At 34.1% G+C, this 18581-nt stretch overlaps 2 protein-coding genes across 2 annotated transcripts in view; one reads left to right on the plus strand and one right to left on the minus strand.

Annotated features, from left to right (window-relative positions):
• Nucleotides 1-1589: 1589 nt before the first annotated feature.
• On the minus strand, nt 1590-17527 carry LOC132744693 (uncharacterized). Its single transcript, XM_060733459.1, has 5 exons — nt 17394-17527; nt 11625-11743; nt 9761-9947; nt 6020-6304; nt 1590-5664 (listed from the first exon to the last, which is right to left on the minus strand). The coding sequence occupies exons 2-5, from the start codon at nt 11733-11735 to the stop codon at nt 3713-3715; spliced, it is 2535 nt and encodes an 844-aa protein (XP_060589442.1). The 5' UTR covers nt 11736-11743; nt 17394-17527; the 3' UTR covers nt 1590-3712.
• A 76-nt stretch (nt 17528-17603) lies between these two features.
• Nucleotides 17604-18581, plus strand: part of LOC132744689 (uncharacterized) — a 42162-nt gene continuing 41184 nt past the window's right edge. Inside the window, exon 1 of the mRNA XM_060733450.1 lies at nt 17604-17699. The gene's annotated coding sequence lies outside the window, so the exon portion shown is untranslated. The remainder of the gene's footprint in view (nt 17700-18581) is intronic.

Genomic DNA, 18581 nt, shown 5'->3' on the forward strand with positions numbered 1-18581 from the left:
TGGTGGGACACACTGGCTAACCTCTCATGTTACGGTGGTCAACCACTTATGTTACGGTGGTTCAATGGCCAACTTCTCATGTTATGGTGGTCAACCACTTATGTTATGGTGGTACAATGTATATTAAATTAAACAATTGACTGGCTGAATTTGTGCAACAGATTTAAAGCTGCATGCCTCCAGATGAGTCAAAATATTTCAATAAAATCAAACTTGAGAAATATGTACTAAGATTTTAGGAAAAGTAAAATGATTCAAGATTCAAGTAATATTCTACATCTTATGTGCGGTTAATGACTGATTTTCCGGTATTTACAACTATATTTCTACTGCGTTACTAACGCAGTAAGGGCTATTTATGCATATTTTGACCACTTTTTGGTAATTTCATGGGTTGTAAGTGCCATTGATAATGTGTAAATTGCTTCCTTTCGGTTATTTCACAATATTGTATATTCAAATACATTTTCCAAATTTTCATGAAAATTAGCACGAATCTGGAGGCAAATTTGAATTTGCAAGTCTCATAGTTTAAGCGTATTCAAAATCAAAACGTTAAAACTGAGCTACCAAAAGTATAGGACCCGGTTCATAAGGTGGGATGTGCTGGCTGGCCTGGCTCTATACTGGTAGCAAAGGTAAATCACTTTCCCAGGTTCAGCAAGGTAGTAATGGTTAACAATAAGGTATTCATCACAAGTAGAAAATTAAGAGAATTAAAAATACTTATATGATATCACATTATGAATAGATCACAGAAATAGCAATGAAAGAGTACAACACAAAGAAAACATATACAAATAATAATGTAGAATTGAAAATAATTGTGACTTGAACTCATAATCTATGTATACAAAATACATACAAAACTTGATTAACAAAATGAGGTCAGATACATTGTCCAGCCACAGATTAGACTGATGGTTTTCAATACTCTTATTGTAAGTTACAAAAAATGTAGTAACTTTGCAAGTCATACATTGATACTCATAATATATTAAAAGTGGCCTTCACCCTTTCTAATGGTAAAATATGTTATTTTTTGATTAATCATTTCATGTAATTGTCAAATCAAAATTATTTAAGCAGAATATGACATTTGCCATCGATAAAATACATAAACAATAAGGAAACCTCTTGATAACTCTAATCTACTGGTCCACTCTCTATATGTAAATAAGTAAAGGGGACCATTTGTGTCCCAATCTTTTATTATTAGAAAATAGCCATCAGGATGCTGTTTTGAACATGTCTTACAATGATATGATGCACTTTTCCAAATAAAATTACTGAAATTCTTATTTTAAACAATAAAGAATTGTTTCAAGAAAAAAATGAAAACAAACAGAAGGCTGCTTTAAATGGAAAAACCAAACAAAATGCAAGACATAATAAATATTACAGATTATAATTATAGCAATTTTTTAGTAATACAATCTCCAATATACATGTAAACCTTAAACTCATCTTGAAATTTGCATGCAGTCAACATTTTCTTTATAACTTTACAGTATAAATACATTTTCAAAAATTGATACAACAAAATCATACAAATTAAGATAAAATAGCTTTAAAATTAACAGATGAATACATCTTCAAAGTATGTAAGTATACAAGCCCCTCAAACAATGTTATGTGTATATCTGTATTTTTATGTACAGGTATACATAATTTAACCCTGTTGGAACTGAAATTGTATAACTGCAGTCTGCCAAGGCTCCATCCTGTTGGTACATGTACCTAATTTTTTATATTAAAATCCCTTTAACTTTAAATGGACTATTCCAATATTCCAAGTTCAAAGCAGGGTGAATCCATTATATAAATTCAGCAGGCTGATAGAAATAAAAAAATAATGATTTTAATTAAAGTGAATTGGTCTACAATGAAAGAACTGTAATATAATAAATAATTATGTTCATAGTTTTTAGTATTAGACATAACAACAAACCAGGAAAGAATTATACATGGTGTTGATGGTAAGTGTGAGATACATGATTTAATATTACATATATTTACATAGCAGATTACAAAATGTTCTAGAACAAAATAATATTATTCATCAGATAAATGTTCATTCTACTTTGTCATCTTTTTTTATCCCAGCAAGATTATCCAAATTATACATTTGCATTGTTTCCACTGATTTTATCAATATTTGAAATAATATTGTAGACCAATCCACTTAAAAAAAATATAGATACAGACTACTAGTTTATTATATAATCACAGAATGATCCTAGCACACATCAAATCACTTTGAAATAATACAAGAGCTAGGTGACAAACATATATATTATTATAATAATTTTGTTATTATTCCCAGTGTTTGATTACAAAAACAATAGCCATACAGAAATTAGTTCACAAATTGTCATCATCAAGTAAAAAGACATGATCAAGTTAATCACCTACACTTTTTATTGATACCAATTAATTGAGATATGTGTAAATTTTCAATATGTACACTGTTTGTGGAGAAGGAACTTGCAAAACATGCAAACCTTTGAAAATATTCTCCCCAGTACATGACAGAATGAATTTACTAAAGAATATTCATTTATCCATACTAGAGTTATGGGTCTTGGCTAGTGACCTAAGGTTTAAACTCCAGTCATAATTATGAAGTTATATGTGAAATCTTATTACACAAAAAACATAACTAGAATTTGTTTATGTTAATAAAGGGGTATAATTCAGTTAGGCAATACAAATCCAAAATATGAGTTAATGGTCTTGGTCACTTACAAACATTATCATTGTGAAGTTTCAATTGAATATATTTACCAAACATAAGCTGCATGCAAGACTTACATAAAGAGTTACTCTGGTATCAACAATGCCTGGGCAAGATAGCTCCACTTTTTGCCAATAAATGAGCTTCACTGCATTACTGTTCCTTCACTTTTGTTCAATTTGGTAATCTTAAATTTTTTGTTTTACATACAGCTTTCTGTATCTCAAACCTGTGATCCAAATGACCTTATCCCATTTCAAAGATCACATTCTTTGTGAAAAATCAAAATTGTCAAAGAACAAAAACAGTATTTCTTTTTTCATCTCTGTTGGCTACTTGAAATTCTTGGATCTCATTTATTTCTCATCACTGCCATACTTTCTAGTTCAAGACAAAGCATTCATAAAATCCCACTCTTTGCACTATGATGTGAGAGTGAAAGTTTCCCAAAAAGTGTTGAAGCTAACTGCCTATTTGGAAGGCAAAGCAAATCATGTTTACATTATCTTTTTCTTTTGTATGTTTGAGCACTATGCTTTGCGTCTATGAATGTATGCCATATATTTGAATAAAAATAAACCTTTTAAGTCAGATTTGATAATTCCATGGTGGTTATACATGTCAAGAAGGGCTGCTCCCTAGGTAATTTTCTCTTGTCATGTAATATGCTTCAACAAGTATTCCGCAATTTTAATATTTCATCTTCTTCTAGTAAATTCTCCAGACGTAACTGTAATCTTATCACATACCAGTGCCGCTTTTGCAACTCCGTAATGGTATTGCAGGGTCCAGGTCCAGCATATATTTTGACATGACGTCATTTGCATTATACAAACATAGTGTAAAGACGCACTGAATGTTCGTGTTACACTAAAGGCGGGCGAATGAAAAATGATTCTTTTTCACTTCAAACTTGTTCAATAAATTTAGTACTGAACTAAATACATTCATTTCATAAATATCCTCTACTGAATGCTATAAGCAGTTTTCATATATAAATTTGACCACACTAGACATGCTTTTTAGACTAAATATTTGGCTGGCATCTTCAGTCTTATTTCTTTGGAAGCTTTCTGTCTGATTTCTGAAAAATGCTGCACCTGGCTCTGTATTTCCTTTACCACTGTTAGCTAGTTTTTCACCCTGCAATTCAACTGCATTTTTCATTACAGCTTCACTCTCATTTTTAGTAGTTGCAGCATTTCTTAAACCTTCACTTAAATTTTTTTCATCAATATTATTAGATTCAGAATGTATTTTGGACTGATCTGATTTTTCAGTCAACACGTCTGCCTTTTCATTATTTATCTTTTGATTCTTCGTTTCTGACATGACAAGACTTGAAGTACCTCTCTTTGTAATATTTACTTCTACATTCTGTTGATCTGCAGGCTGGTGTAGCAAAGCATCTGATTCATGATGTCTTACAGGAGTCTGTTCCAGATGCCTTAATTCCTGTTCAGCATCACCATCTGTTTGCAAATCTTCACTTTGTAGGGGTGACACTTCCCAATCAAACTTAAAACTTCCTGTAGGATTGTCAACATAATCCATGCAAGACACGGTATCAATGCTTGCTCCTACAAGCTGATGTTGTCCTGGATATGCTTTACGAGCCTTTTTCTCTAGACTTTTCATTTCTCCTGACAAACTTGCTAGTTTTGGTCTATTTGCCTCAGCATCACGTAGTGAATGGTCAACAGTGGCTATGCTGTCAAGTGAGCCTGTACTTTTTTTCTCAGAAACCTCCCTTGATTCTGAAGGATCATTTTGGCTAATAATATCACTATAGTTTTGCCATGGTCTCAAAATCTTCTGTTCAAAATTATCTAGTGAAAATTTTGTTTGTAATTTTTCAATGTCATCATCACTGTTCTGCCAGCCATTCCTTAGCTGTGCTAAATTTAATACAGGTTTATCAACTTTTTTAAGTTCTGAAATATTTTCAGTTTTATCTCCCATTTCGGGCATGAAATCTGTTTCAAGATTTTCTTCTATAGGTGAAGTGGTATAGTCTACATCAATGTTAGGTTTATCTTCTTCATTCACGTTGCATGCCAGTGAATCACTGGGCCTTTTCTCATCACAAGACTGTAGATTGTTTTCAAAAATTTTATCAGGCAAGCTGTCACATGAATTGTTTTCAGTGCTTGAACTGCAATTTGAAACAGACCTGTTGAGATTATTTTCTCTAGTGTCAATCTCATCATTGCTGACATGAGGTGATGGTAAACCTTCTCTCATACCAGACTCAGATGCAAGTTCCCCTGATATTTTCCTCTGGTCAGTTCTCATTTTACTGTCTGCCTGAAAATTATCTTTTAAGTTTTGAGGACCTTGACTTCTTCTGTTTTCAATATCTTCTCTTCTATATCCTAAGAACTTTTTGTTCCTTTTACATTCCTCAATGCTGTCATCTGCTATGGATGTGATTTCACTTTCATTTTGTGACATGTGCCTAAAGGTTTCTGTGATATCACTCTTACTTTGTGGTATTGGCCTGAGGTTTTCTTTATTTGGTCTTTCAATATTGCCTGGATGTATCTGAGGCATATCTGTTGCTTCAAGATTACAAACCTTTACGCTGTTGCTGGGAACCTTTTCTAAAGGTACATTTATATTTGGATTGGTATCAGTATTGACTGGTCCTTTTCTTGATTGAACTGGCAACTCCCCAACTGGCACAATACTGGCATTAGATATTGCACTGTCTCCATTCTCTTCTTCTTGCACAAACTTAACCCCTGTTTTGTTTTCTAGTTCGTGGAGAATATCCAATCTATCCAGGTTATGGAATATCTTCATGATATCTCCCAGTATAACTGGTGTGTGCTGCGAATGTATCCAGCGCTCTAAAAATGCTAGTGTTTTGCTCTCTCCAGGTACCACTTCTGACTTTATTTCATTTATTTCTTCAATATTAAAACCTGGAAAGATGTTAAAAATTATTTAGATTTATAATGGAATTTATTGATCAAGTCCCTATAATTACATATATCTCTATATAATGATATATACCTCAAATATCTACCATGCCTTTAAAAGCATAGATTTGGTGCTGAATATATTGTGGTTCTTTTGCCACCATATAAAGATACCCACACCATGAACCTAACAGTAAATTTGAAAAAAAATATCTAAATGACCTTATCATATGAAACCAATGACACTGGAATAATTGCTTTCTTTAAAATGGATCAGAAAAATTAGCTGTATCATTTTTATGTCATAATTTCTCCTCAACAAGTAACACATTCCAATACAGTCAAAAAATTGACTTACCAAGTTCACCACCTAGATCATCTATTTTATTCCTTGACTGTTCAGCATCAAACTTCCTCAGAGTAGAGTTGACACCACCTGGTAATTTCCCCCACGGCGTATCAAGTTCATATTTGGGCGTTGGTCTCATTTGCCCTTGACGCATGTTATGCAGGTCACATGTCCCTGGAGATCTTGGTGTGAAACCTGCAGCACCTGATGGCACTTGTACGTTGTACAGCTGTACAGGGCTACCATAATGACAAGCAGGACTGGAAACATTGTTGTTTTGTGTCTGGCTTTGTCCTGTTTTATAAAAAATGAATATTCAATTTTGCTTACAACACCTTTACTTACATCAATATGCACAACAACTTTAAGGTTGGATGTCCATAATATACCGCCTACAGACAAATTAACATTCCATTATCTTACAGACATGAGACTTATCAAAACATTAATATGCCTAATCACTGTATGTTAAACTTCCAGTGAATGTCTGTCAAAAAATCAGGAATGGCATAATTAGACTGTTCAATTGAATACATTGAAAAGAAGACAGGAAGCTCCAAAGAGAAAGATCCATGAAGAAAGACCATACCTTTTAGGTCTTTTAGTTTTAGAAGAAAAGAACTGAGACTTTCTTTGGCAGGGGGAAGGGGGGAGGGTGTTGGGGTCAGCAAAAAAAACATTTGTCACCCCCAGACATGTGACATTTTTACTCAAGCGACTTGACTTATACAAATTTCGTTGCTACTTTTCATATCAAAGCTCTTTGGTTTTTATTTCAAGAGATATACATTGCCTGAATTAAGAACCACAATTGTTTATAAGCTAGCTGGTAAGCTTCCTCACATGGAAGAATCCAGAGTCCCTGGCTGGATTTGAACCCACAGTGGTAACTGGCAAATGGTTTGTAGTCAAGGACCTTAACCACTAAGCCAATATTTGGAAACATCCACTTGTTTCTTCAGAGGAAAATCAATGTTAAAAGTTGGTCTTTTAAAATATAGGAATAAATGAGAGCAAATTTGATGCAAAATCCAAAGATCAGCAAATAAATTATGTTTATGTATTGTTGAAAGTTCTCTTTTTATACGCCCAATGATAACTTTTTATATATCATGTTATAGTGCTTGTCCATCTATGTGTCTGTCCATCCATCTATTAGCCATAATGATGTACATACAAAAACTTAATAACTAATAGGTGTGCCATCATCATACTTGGCAGGGAGGATAGTCATAGCGTAGATGATCCCATTTGATTTTAAGGTCTTAAAGTCAAAGGTCAAGGCCACAGTATGAAATCATTGTCTCTCAATAACTAGTTAAATCAAAGCCTGAAAACACTTTTGCCAGTAATGATTCTTTGACTGACTTATTCAAAGCATTTGGCTTTCTAGTTTTTGAGAACATACAACAAATATACAAACAGTGTATCATTGATGGTTTACCTAAATTGTAGGGCCACAGTTTGGTTTGCAATGAAAAAGTTAACTATACCATGCTGTACATTACATTACAGAAAGACACACCTATCAAGGGAATTAATGGTAAAACATGACATCTATAGTTATCTAAGTTGCCGTTGTCAGCAATAAAAATCAACAAAACAAGAGCCGGTTGAACCGGGTGATGCTCCCCGAATAGGTTTTGGACACAGGAAGGTATACCTCTTGTAGTGTCAGAGTTATGTCACAGACAAAGTTCAAAGTGTAAAAACAACCAAAATGTTGTGCACGATACATCGTCTCAATATGGTGATCATTTCTGTGAAATAGTTGTAAAACCAGACTTCAAATAAGGAAGTTATGGGCTAGACACGATTTTGCTGCAAGGTCATGCTGTGACCTTGACCTTCAAGGTAGCACCCCAAATGTTGCATGTGACACGTCGATTCAATATGGTGATCATCCCTGTGAAATAGTTGTTAAATACGAATTCAAGGAACGAAGTTATTGGCCGAACACGATTTTGCTGCAAGGTCATGCTGTGACCTTGACCTTCAAGATAGCGACCCAAATGTTGCTCGCAACACGTCATCTCAATATTGTGATCATTTCTATAAAATATTTTTAAAATCTGACTTCAAATACCGAAGTTATGGGCCAGACAAGATTTTGCTGCAAGGTCATGCTGTGACCTTGACCTTTAAGGTAGCGACCCAAATGTTGCGCGCAACACGTCGTCTCAATATGGTGATCATGTCTGTGAAATAGTTTTAAAATCCGACTTCAAATAAAGAAGTTATGGGCCGGACACGATTTTGATGCAAGGTCAAGCTGTGACCTTGACCTTCAAGGTAGCGACCCAAATGTTGCGCGCGACACGTCGTCTCAATATGGTGATCATTTCTATGAAATAGTTTTAAAATCCGACTTCAAATAACTAAGTTATGGGCCGGACACGAATTGGGACGTACGGACGGAGTCATGCTGTGACCTTGACCTTCAAGGTAGCCACCCAAATGTTGCGCGCGACACGTCGTATCAATATGGTGATCATTTCTGTGAAATAGTTTTAAAATCCGACTTCAAATAAAGAAGTTATGGACCGGACACGATTTTGATGCAAGGTCATGCTGTGACCTTGACCTTCAAGGTAGCGACCCAAATGTTGCGCGCGACACGTCGTCTCAATATGGTGATCATTTCTGTGAAATAGTTTTAAAATCCGACTTCAAATAACTAAGTTATGGGCCGGACACGAATTGGGACGTACGGACGGAGGTCATGCTGTGACCTTGACCTTCAAGGTAGCCACCCAAATGTTGCGCGCGACACGTCGTATCAATATGGTGATCATTTCTGTGAAATAATTTTAAAATCCGACTTCAAATAAAGAAGTTATGGACCGGACACGATTTGATGCAAGGTCATGCTGTGACCTTGACCTTCAAGGTAGCGACCCAAATGTTGCGCGCGACACGTCGTCTCAATATGGTGATCATTTCTGTGAAATAGTTTTAAAATCCGACTTCAAATAACTAAGTTATGGGCCGGACACGAATTGGGACGTACGGACGGACTGACGGACAACCCGACGACTATATGCTCCCCCGAAATTTTTCGGGGAGCATAAAAAGTGATTGATAAACTCATATACCCCTACCCTGATTCTTGTCAATTTAGGCAATTTGCCAGAAAGGTTTACCCATGAACTCAGTGGAGAAAAATTGTTAACACAGTTATATAACATGACAAAGTCATGACCTTTTGTTCTTGTCAGAAAAAAAAGATTTTGCGTTTGCTTTTTTTGCTTGTTAATTGCAGAATATAAGGTGATTGCAATTTAAGCCTATGGATTTGTATCTATATTTTATACATGATCAAACTAGAGCTACCACTGGAGTGATGTATATCCCTCACCTGATCTCTATGACACATGATATATTTTGGTATGTAGTGTAATTTATAAATTATTTTTTTTAAGAAAACATTACGATTGAAAAAGAGTCAATTGAAAAGAATGAAATTTATAGATCTACTGCAGATATAAAATGTTTGAATTTTGACCTTCAAGGATGACCTTGACCTTGCAGAATGGCAGCATAGGTTTGGCACATGGCTTATTGAGGTGAATATTTGAGCCCAGTTTGAACAAAATCCTTCCAGTATAGGATTTATAGATCAAACACCATAAAGATGGACTGACTGACTGACCAAACTACTGACTGACCGACAAAGGGCCATGACAGTGATTCTAATATAGCGCCCTCCACATAATGTGGTTGAGTATAATTACCATGTGTGATATATACCTTCATTAGATGGATCATAGCAATGTTGAGGATCTAAAAGATCTGCTAGTTCTGTGCAGTCAACATTTTCATGTCGGAGCGCTAGTACAAGCTGACGAAATCCCTCCGGTCGCCTTTCAAGATGACTATGTAGTACTTGAGCTGCATAACTTCTTGACGTAGATCGTTGTGCAGCCTCTACTGTTTCCTAAAACACATAAAATCATCCTTGCAAAACAGTAACTATGATAAATGTGCTTTAAAACAAAACTTGAAAGTTATTCTGATTTTTTAAAATTTGCAGGAAAAATTTATCTTTTAAAATGTATGCCCAAATCCTAATTGGAAATGTGTAATGTTTTTTTTTGGTCTTTTGGGTTCATTGATTCTAGCACTTTTAAGTGTTGAAAATTGAGTACCGCTCAAGCCGGTGCTAAAGGGCATGAGGGATGTTGCACTTTTTCATTATCAGTGATTTTTTTTTTCAATTTTCAAAACAACCTGTGGCTTTCTGAAGGGGAAAATATAGCACGATAAATCAGAAATGGGGGAAAATCTGAAATAAAATTCAGACAACTGACTCAGAATGGAATTTTCCACAAATTTTATAAAATTTTCAAATTCAGTTCAATGTAACATTCATGGTACATGGTATCTACAGGGACTATCTGTCTTTCAGTAAATTAGATTTATCAACTAACTGATATGTTATAATTCAGGTGCTATTAAGTCATGGTTCTGGTGAGGAAGTCCACATGGGAAAATATTAGCATTTTGGGGGAAAATATACATGTACATGCATATTTTGGTCTAGGGGAAACAGCGCTTTTTGGCTGTAAAATACAGGGAAAAATAATTTTTTATCCCTCGTATACAGACTCAATGAAACCAAGTCTGCAATTTTCATGTTGTTTTTTTTTAGATGAATGTTTGGAGGGATCTCACTTTATCAAGATTTTCATTTATCATCTGCATTAATGTTTGTTTGTTTGTCTTCTTGAAGTTTAAGTTCACTCTGACACTGTGAAAGTCATATTTTGACTTTCGTATTTCTACTCATGGAGGAAGCCCTAAGGTGCATTTACAATGTATTTCAGGCATGAATGGGCACCTTAAATGTAGAACCACCAATCTTCCATAACCTAGTCCGATAGCTTCCTCACATGAAAGAACCCAAACCAAAAGTGGTCTTGGGCTTGTGAAGTCTGTAACATCAACCTCTTGGTTTATGTATGCTGTTTCATGCACCTATTTTTAGTCTGAAGTTAACAAAAGGATGAAGGATGTAACTATATAGAAAAGTAACCTAAACAATACAGTAGAAAAAATGGCTTCTTTATCACCAATCAAGGGTGGTAATTGTTTATAAACATGGCTTCCCTTCTTATATTTGGTTTCTGATAGTTTGTCTGTGATATGCAGACATTGTAACCTCAGATCCCCTTTCAAAATTTCAATTTTTTTTGTTTCCTCTATTGTGTTCTTGTTTTTTTTAAAATGTGGACCATGATGCAGTTTTTCATCAAATGACAATACAGTGTTACATTGAAGGTTCCATGATTACCCTTATAAGCACATCTGGGGATGTGTCTGAATTATAAATCCTATCATTTCTTGTTAAATGTTGAGTTTTGCTTTAGCTGTTGCTAGGGGCGTAGATGGCTAAGCTTGCAAGTACCTGTACCGTCCATCAACTGTTTTAATCAAATCGAGCATTCAACATCTTGAATTTACCATTTTGAATGTTATTTAGGTATAACTATTTACTTTACACTTCAAAAAATCTATTATAACCCAATATGTGAATAAATTTATGTCAAACTTATTTTGCAGCAAGGCAAACCTAATTTAAGTACTGTATTAATCTGTATCCCACCATACATACCCTACTATTTTTGGACAAACATGGCAAATATGTTAGCAGCTGCTGTGGGTCCACTTGATCCACAAACTTTGGTAAGTACCTTAAAAAAATCTCTTTGTGTTTTCTCTCCATTGTTTGGTCTGAAATTTAAAAATAATATCTTTAAAATATAAAGCTATAATATAACACATTAAACAAGAGCCACCTCCATAAATAAACAACAAAGTTATGACAATTTAAGTAAAATCCAATAATTTGCCCCTGAAGGTCAAAGTCATATCAGAACAATCAAATTTGTTGAACTTATATCCCCTGCAGAGTATTGGTTATTACTAACAATTACTGACACAATAACTGGAGACATAAGGCTTTATTTATATATTTATCATGGCATAAACAATATATTAAAAAAAAACTTCAGTTGGTGAAAAAAGGTTGGTCAGTTCACCAGAATATATAAGAATGAGACGGCTTTACCTGTGTTATTTTCTTTGTACATGATAAAAAATCAGGGCCATAACAGGTCTCCCCTTGGTATTGATTGTTCCAATAAAGTTTCATTGAAATCCTGCTAGTAGTTGCAGAAAACAGCATGGCGACGATTATTGCTCTATCATATGCATACTGCATAACCATAAAGGGCTATAACTCTGTCTTGAAGGGTCTGACCAGAACAAGACAATGATATGTGCAACTCCTCTTGGCATTGATGGTTCCTATACAGTTTCATTGAATTCAAGCCAGTAGTTGCACAGAAAAAGCGCGGAACTGATAATTGCTATTTATACATACTGCATAACTAATCAAGGGCCATAACTCTATGTTGAAGGGTCTGACCAAAAAAAAGGTGATATGCGCACCTCCTATTGGCATTGATAGTTCCTGTAAAGTTTAGTGGAAATCCAGCCAGTAGTTACAGAGAAATAGCATGGAAACGATTATTGCTCTACATGTATACTAAATAACTAATCAAGAGCCATAATTCTGTATTGAAAGGTCGGACCTAAACAAGGTGATGATATCCTCTTTGATTTGATAGTTCTCAAAAAGTTTTGTGGAAATTCAGCCAGTAGTTGCAGAGAAGTAGCACGATCAGGATTATACTGCATAACTAATCAAGGGCCATAACTCTATGTTTAAGGGTCTAACCGGAACATGGCAACAATATGCTCAGCTCATTTCCTCTTGGTTATGATGGTTCCAATAAAGTTTCTTTGAAATCCAGCTAGTAGTTGCAGAGAAATATCTCCGGAAAAAAAATTCAGACGGACGGACAACGCTAAAACAATATCCTCCTCCCTATTCAATCAGTGTCACAAGGGATAATAATTCAACATGTTTGTTTGTCATGTGTTATTTTGTCTATATATAAATCAAATCTGTAACTGAATAACAAAGTTCTGACAATCTAAGTAAATTTCAATAATTTGACTTTGAAGGTCAAGGTCAATTTAAGGTCAAGGTCATTTCCAAATACTTCAACAATTTGCTCTTGTCACAAGGGTTCTTTTGTACAAGTATAAATCAAATTCTTAAATAGTTCAAATTTACATCTTAAACTCTGTGTGTGGTTCAAATTTCATAGATGTACATCAAAAAACAAAGTTACAAGAATCTAAGCTAAATCCAATATTTGAACTTGACAGTCAAGGTTATATAAAGGTCAAGTTTACTTTTGCCCAAGTGTAAATCACACCCAAAAATAAATAACCAATTGTTGCAAAATTCACTCATCTGACATTTAGTATCAAGATCAAATTAAGGTAAAGGTCATGTATTGTCCCATAGATTAATGTGTCAAGTAAGAAGACAATACTTATAAAATATTACACAATATTCAAGGTCAAGGTCATTAATGAGTGAATGTATTTATCAATTTAATCTTGTCCCAAGGATTGTTGTGTCTAAATTTGATGACAATTCATTCATTAATAATAAATTTATAGCCAATTATGGAGAGAAGTAATTAAGAGGGCAAAAATGGCCCTAGATCGCTCACCTGACCCATGGAACTCACCGAGCATTTACTAAGACAAGCATCCTGACCAAGTCTGATGAAATTGAGTATAATATGTGACCACTAAAGTGTTAACAAAGTTTTCCCATATTTAGGCAGTGTTACCTTATTTTTGACCCAAGGTGACCCCATGTTCGAACTTGATCTAGAAATCATCAAAAGAAACTTGCAGACCAATTTCAAGGATATTTTGATAATACCACTAGAGAGTTAAAAAGATTTTTCTATTTATAGCTCCTGTGACTTAGTTTTTCATCTGAGATGACCCATGTTCAAACTCATCCGAGCAATTCCCTAGACAAGCATCCTCACCAAATTTGATGATGATTGAGGCGAAAATGTAACTGCTAGAGTGTTAACGAACAAATGTGGACAGACAACGGATGGAAATTTAATGACCCTGAAAGCTCACCCTGAGCTAGCTCAGGTGAGCTAAAAACCATATAAGGAAACATGTTATGCCAAGGGAGGAAACTCTACATGAAATGTAAATTAAACGTTTACAGGTTTCATGATGAGCAAAAGTAAATTGTATGACAAAGAACAGAATACAAATGGAATATCAAAAATGTGAATATGTTTAATGATTTTATTTATGAAGAATCAATACGTTAATTGAATTAATAATTATTATTTCCATTACACCCCATATATAAATCTCTTCGTAACAAGCATGGCTGCCGTGTTTATTTTTAGTGACATCTTGGGGTTTTCCAATGTCTTAACCATGTCATTCAACAGTTGTAGTTCCCTTGCTGATTATTTAGAGATTCATGACTTCAAAATATGTTGAAACACAATGTCCGGTAAATTGAGTTGTCTATGCGATTTTTTTCTTAATATTAATGCCCTACTATGAACACAGGGTAAAGAGACTTGAACTGATCTGATATTATCCCCTACCGCTATTAGTATTAGTTATACAAATACAAATACTATAGCAGGGTTGTCATTAACATTTTTTGCAGAAGGTTTGTTTTGAACTTGAGGCGGTCATTTCTGTCTTTATCATGCATAACAAGGAGTGTTTTCTTAATTTTGAGGCGGCCCATAATGCATTTGAGACAGGCATTTTGGCCTCCGCAGCCCGCCTCTTAATGACAACCCTGCTATAGAGGTACATTTGTATAATGAAAATTGTGTAATAGTGTTATATTATTGTTGTTATGAATACTAAGTTTAAATATTATATTTTGGGGTTGTTACTGGGACTGGAGGGGGGGGTGGGTGGTAGCAGATAGTATCAAATCAAAGCGTCTTGTCCCTGTGACTTTGAAGACACATTCTTATGAATAAAACGTAAATTTCGCATTAGCATTTGATAAAATAACGTTTACATGAATTAAATCATTTTCAGTTCTGAACATCTTAATCCAGAGGAAAGTTCATGTTCATGCCAGTGACTGGTGGGGTATGTAAAAACTGGCACATTTCATAATACACAGACAGTTTCCAAACTAGCAGACAACAGGCTGTTGAGACTTTTCAATAGAATTGCTAGTTGCATATCTCACTGTATAAATCATATGTATTTAAACAGTAAAATGGTCTCACTTGACTTGTGGTATGTTTAATCAAACATTTAAATGCCTTTAGTCAAACGATGTGTTGAAATATATACTGAGACAAAGCTAAGATCACAAGCTTTTCATTGCTGTAATAACTTTTTAAAATTGGACATTTATTGGCCCCAAACTAGCGGTTTAAAAATGGCTGAATTTGTTTTTTTTAAGCAATAGAGATATCAATTTTACTCGAAGATAAGGGAAACAACCAGTATTTTCACTCGATATACCTGGGTTATTTACATTATTCACATCGAGACAGTCAATTGGTGTATTACTTAGCCTGAACATGCAGAGACATAGATTATTATTGTTATCTTCATCTCTGGCCTGATTTACTATTAATTATATTCAATTATACCTTAACAATGAAACCTACAATAATGTCCACCGATGGCACAAGAATATGATTTCTATACACTCTTTAAATGTGCAATATTTTATTTGACAGATCTAAAAAAAATTGGTAGGGTTGTAGGGTAGGCTTACCCTAAAAAAGCAATTTTTTAGGCCTTACCAAAACACGGTACAAGTCAACCCGGCCCCAAGTCAACCCGGCCCTAAGTCAGCCCGGCCCCAAATTGGTCAACCCGGCCCCAAACCAATGTTATTTCTGGTCAACCCGGCCCCATATTTTTATTATTTATTTTGCTTTAAAATGTAAACACTTATCAAGAAATGAAATAAAAATTAACAACAAAAACAACAACAAAAGTTTAACGATGATATCTTTTATTATTTATTTTATATAAAATCTTTCAATATTAACAAACAAGCAACACATGCATAATTTACTGTTTTTACAATGTCCAATGCATAGTTATACAATGTTCATTGCATAGTTCTACAATGTTCAATGTATAGTTATACAATGTTCGTCGCACACCCCTACAATGTTCATCACGTACAAACACCAATTCACTTGTCGTCTTCTTCTGCCTCTCTTCTACCTAGTATGGGTCTATACATGGAAGACACACTCTTCAATAGGGCTGTTTAGACATACATATGTAATAATGCTGGTAAATTTACTTAAATCATAAAGAGTAATTTCATTTCTACTTAATAATATTCTCCCAAAACAATGGACGTGTCAATAGATTTGTCGACAACAATAAATTTATTACTGTATTTAAAATTTTAAATACTAATATTAATGACATAAAGTGATTAAACACAAAACACTATCAATTTTTCAAACACTTAGTAATATTCCAATACGTTTTTACACAGTAAATATTCTTTGAAAATAAGTTAATAAAAAAACGAAACAAATATTAAATTAATTATACTGACGAACGTATCCAATAAAAACATTCAAATGAACTGAAAAAAAAGATTGTTGGAAACTTAATTTATACAAACCTTTTAACTCGAAATTATATGCATTCATTTTCTTCCTAATTATCACATTAACACTCACGAAACCATCTTTAATTTACATCGAATAGAACATGAAAGATACTACCAACTTATTTAAAGGATTTGTTTTCACACCTATACCTTTTTTGTTAATTAATTGATTGCTTTAAATTGTTTGATTATCACATCTGAATTAATATTGATGTACATATAATTGTTGATGTTATATAATTTTTCATTATCACTATTGCGTATTTAAGTCTTAATCGGCGCAATTAAATTCACCGACACTTTTATGCCAGTTCATGTTTTTTTTACTATTGTTCTATAGTTAATAATCTTCAATCAATAATAAATCATTTTTATTCCATCATACAACAAAATGACTTAAATAGTTTTCTTTGAAAAATATATATTTTGGGGCCGGAATGACCGATTTTGGGGCCGCATTGACCAAATTAAAATACTGTGGGGCCGGATTGACCAATTTTGGGGCCGGGTTGACCACTTTTGAGGCCGGGTTGACTTGGGGCCGGGTTAACTTGGGGCCGGGTTGACTGTAATTCACCAAAACATCATATTGTGTCCGTAATATGAAGGATCATCACAGTACTGCAGTATGCCTATGGTTATAATGGATGATTGCTCTTTAAATTTTTATTAACTTAAAAATATATTTCCTGAAAGTTTTTTTTTTATTAGAGGACCGAGTTAAACCGTGCCGAGTTGGTATTGGTCCGAGTATAAAAGCAAGTTCGCAATGTCATATTAGCTAGGTTTATTTCTTACTGCATAAAATCAATGTTACATTATTATAATCGCTAAGTTAGAATTAAAATCACTTACCAGAATTTTTGGAGATTACGTGAAGACGGATGTCTGATTAAAAGAGAAACTAGTTGGATAGTTATTTTCATCTATTTTTAACTCTTTGAGTAATAACGGACTTTCCCCTTGTTGACATGATTTCGCGCCATCTGTCATGATTTGGTACCTAGCTCATATTCATATCATCCTCAAAGAGTATGTTGGGCCGAATACCAATGATAGTGCATTCTGGGTAATAGTAATTTCCGAGTCAGCATATCGTGAAACCGAAAGTAGATCTGAGAATTTTGGTTCCTGATTCAGTTTTTGTTTTGTTTTGATATGGTAATTTTATTTACTTGTGCACTTCCTTTTTCTTTCAAAACTCCTTAAATTCCTTGAAGGTTACTGTATGTTTGGGCACTGGTTAAATTGATATGTACAAAAAAAAAAAAACTCAAACAGCTAGGCTACACCTACCACAGTATATAAACGATTTGAACCCCAACCGGATCTTGTGAGAAGATCTCAACATCAGTTCCGTACAAACAGGCGGGGTGACCCATAAAACTTTTTAAGACGGCTTGCATTTAATCTGTGACGGTATGAAAACATTTGGATCATATTAAGAAATATTTTTTCTTTGCTTATAGATAGGCCTACATCCATAACCAGCTTCTTTAAATTTATGCGCATAAAACGCTGTGCTCCTCGCTTCGTGTTTTGTTTATGTCAACACACGCCGATTACACAAGCAAATGTATGCCTAAAATTGTTTTATTTCACTATAACTCATTTCTCAATCTAAACTTTATTGTCTTACCTCGTGTTACCGCACAGGCACTTGTGTAGATATCTTTTAATATTGATAAAAACATAGTAAATAATAGAGGCGAACATTCTGAGAACTGTACCCGTCTTGCTAAAATAATTTTAATGATCTGTACCCTACTTGTGTTTTGACTGAACCATAACTTGCGAGTCACTTTTGATGATTTTTATTGTTTTTGTCATATGTTCCAAATTATATCTTGCAGAATATGAAGTTATTGTGTCACAAGAGCATGACACATCTTTTAGTTCTATATAAGTAACCAATACTGCACCTTCATCATGTTTTCACTTTCCATGGAAATACCAGCATGAAGTAATTAGGAAGAAAACTATTTCTTGACAGTTATTATTAACCAACAAATCTTATCTTCATTTACCATTCATTTTTCTTTG

Source organism: Ruditapes philippinarum, unplaced genomic scaffold (genome assembly GCF_026571515.1).
Source record: "Ruditapes philippinarum isolate M1 unplaced genomic scaffold, ASM2657151v2 ctg308_1_1_1_1, whole genome shotgun sequence".
NCBI classification, from domain to species: Eukaryota; Metazoa; Mollusca; class Bivalvia; order Venerida; family Veneridae; genus Ruditapes; species Ruditapes philippinarum.

What these genes read in the sequence shown, in the direction of transcription:
- LOC132744693 (XM_060733459.1), bottom strand. Translation starts at nt 11,735, where the DNA reads ATGGAGAGAAAACACAAAGAGATTTTTTTAAGGTACTTACCAAAGTTT. An exon ending in GTTTGTCCAAAAATAGTAGG is followed by an intron (nt 9,948 to 11,624) that starts GTATGTATGGTG and finishes TATGTGTTTTAG; the next exon opens with GAAACAGTAGAGGCTGCACA. An exon ending in TGATCTAGGTGGTGAACTTG is followed by an intron (nt 5,665 to 6,019) that starts GTAAGTCAATTT and finishes ACATCTTTCCAG; the next exon opens with GTTTTAATATTGAAGAAATA.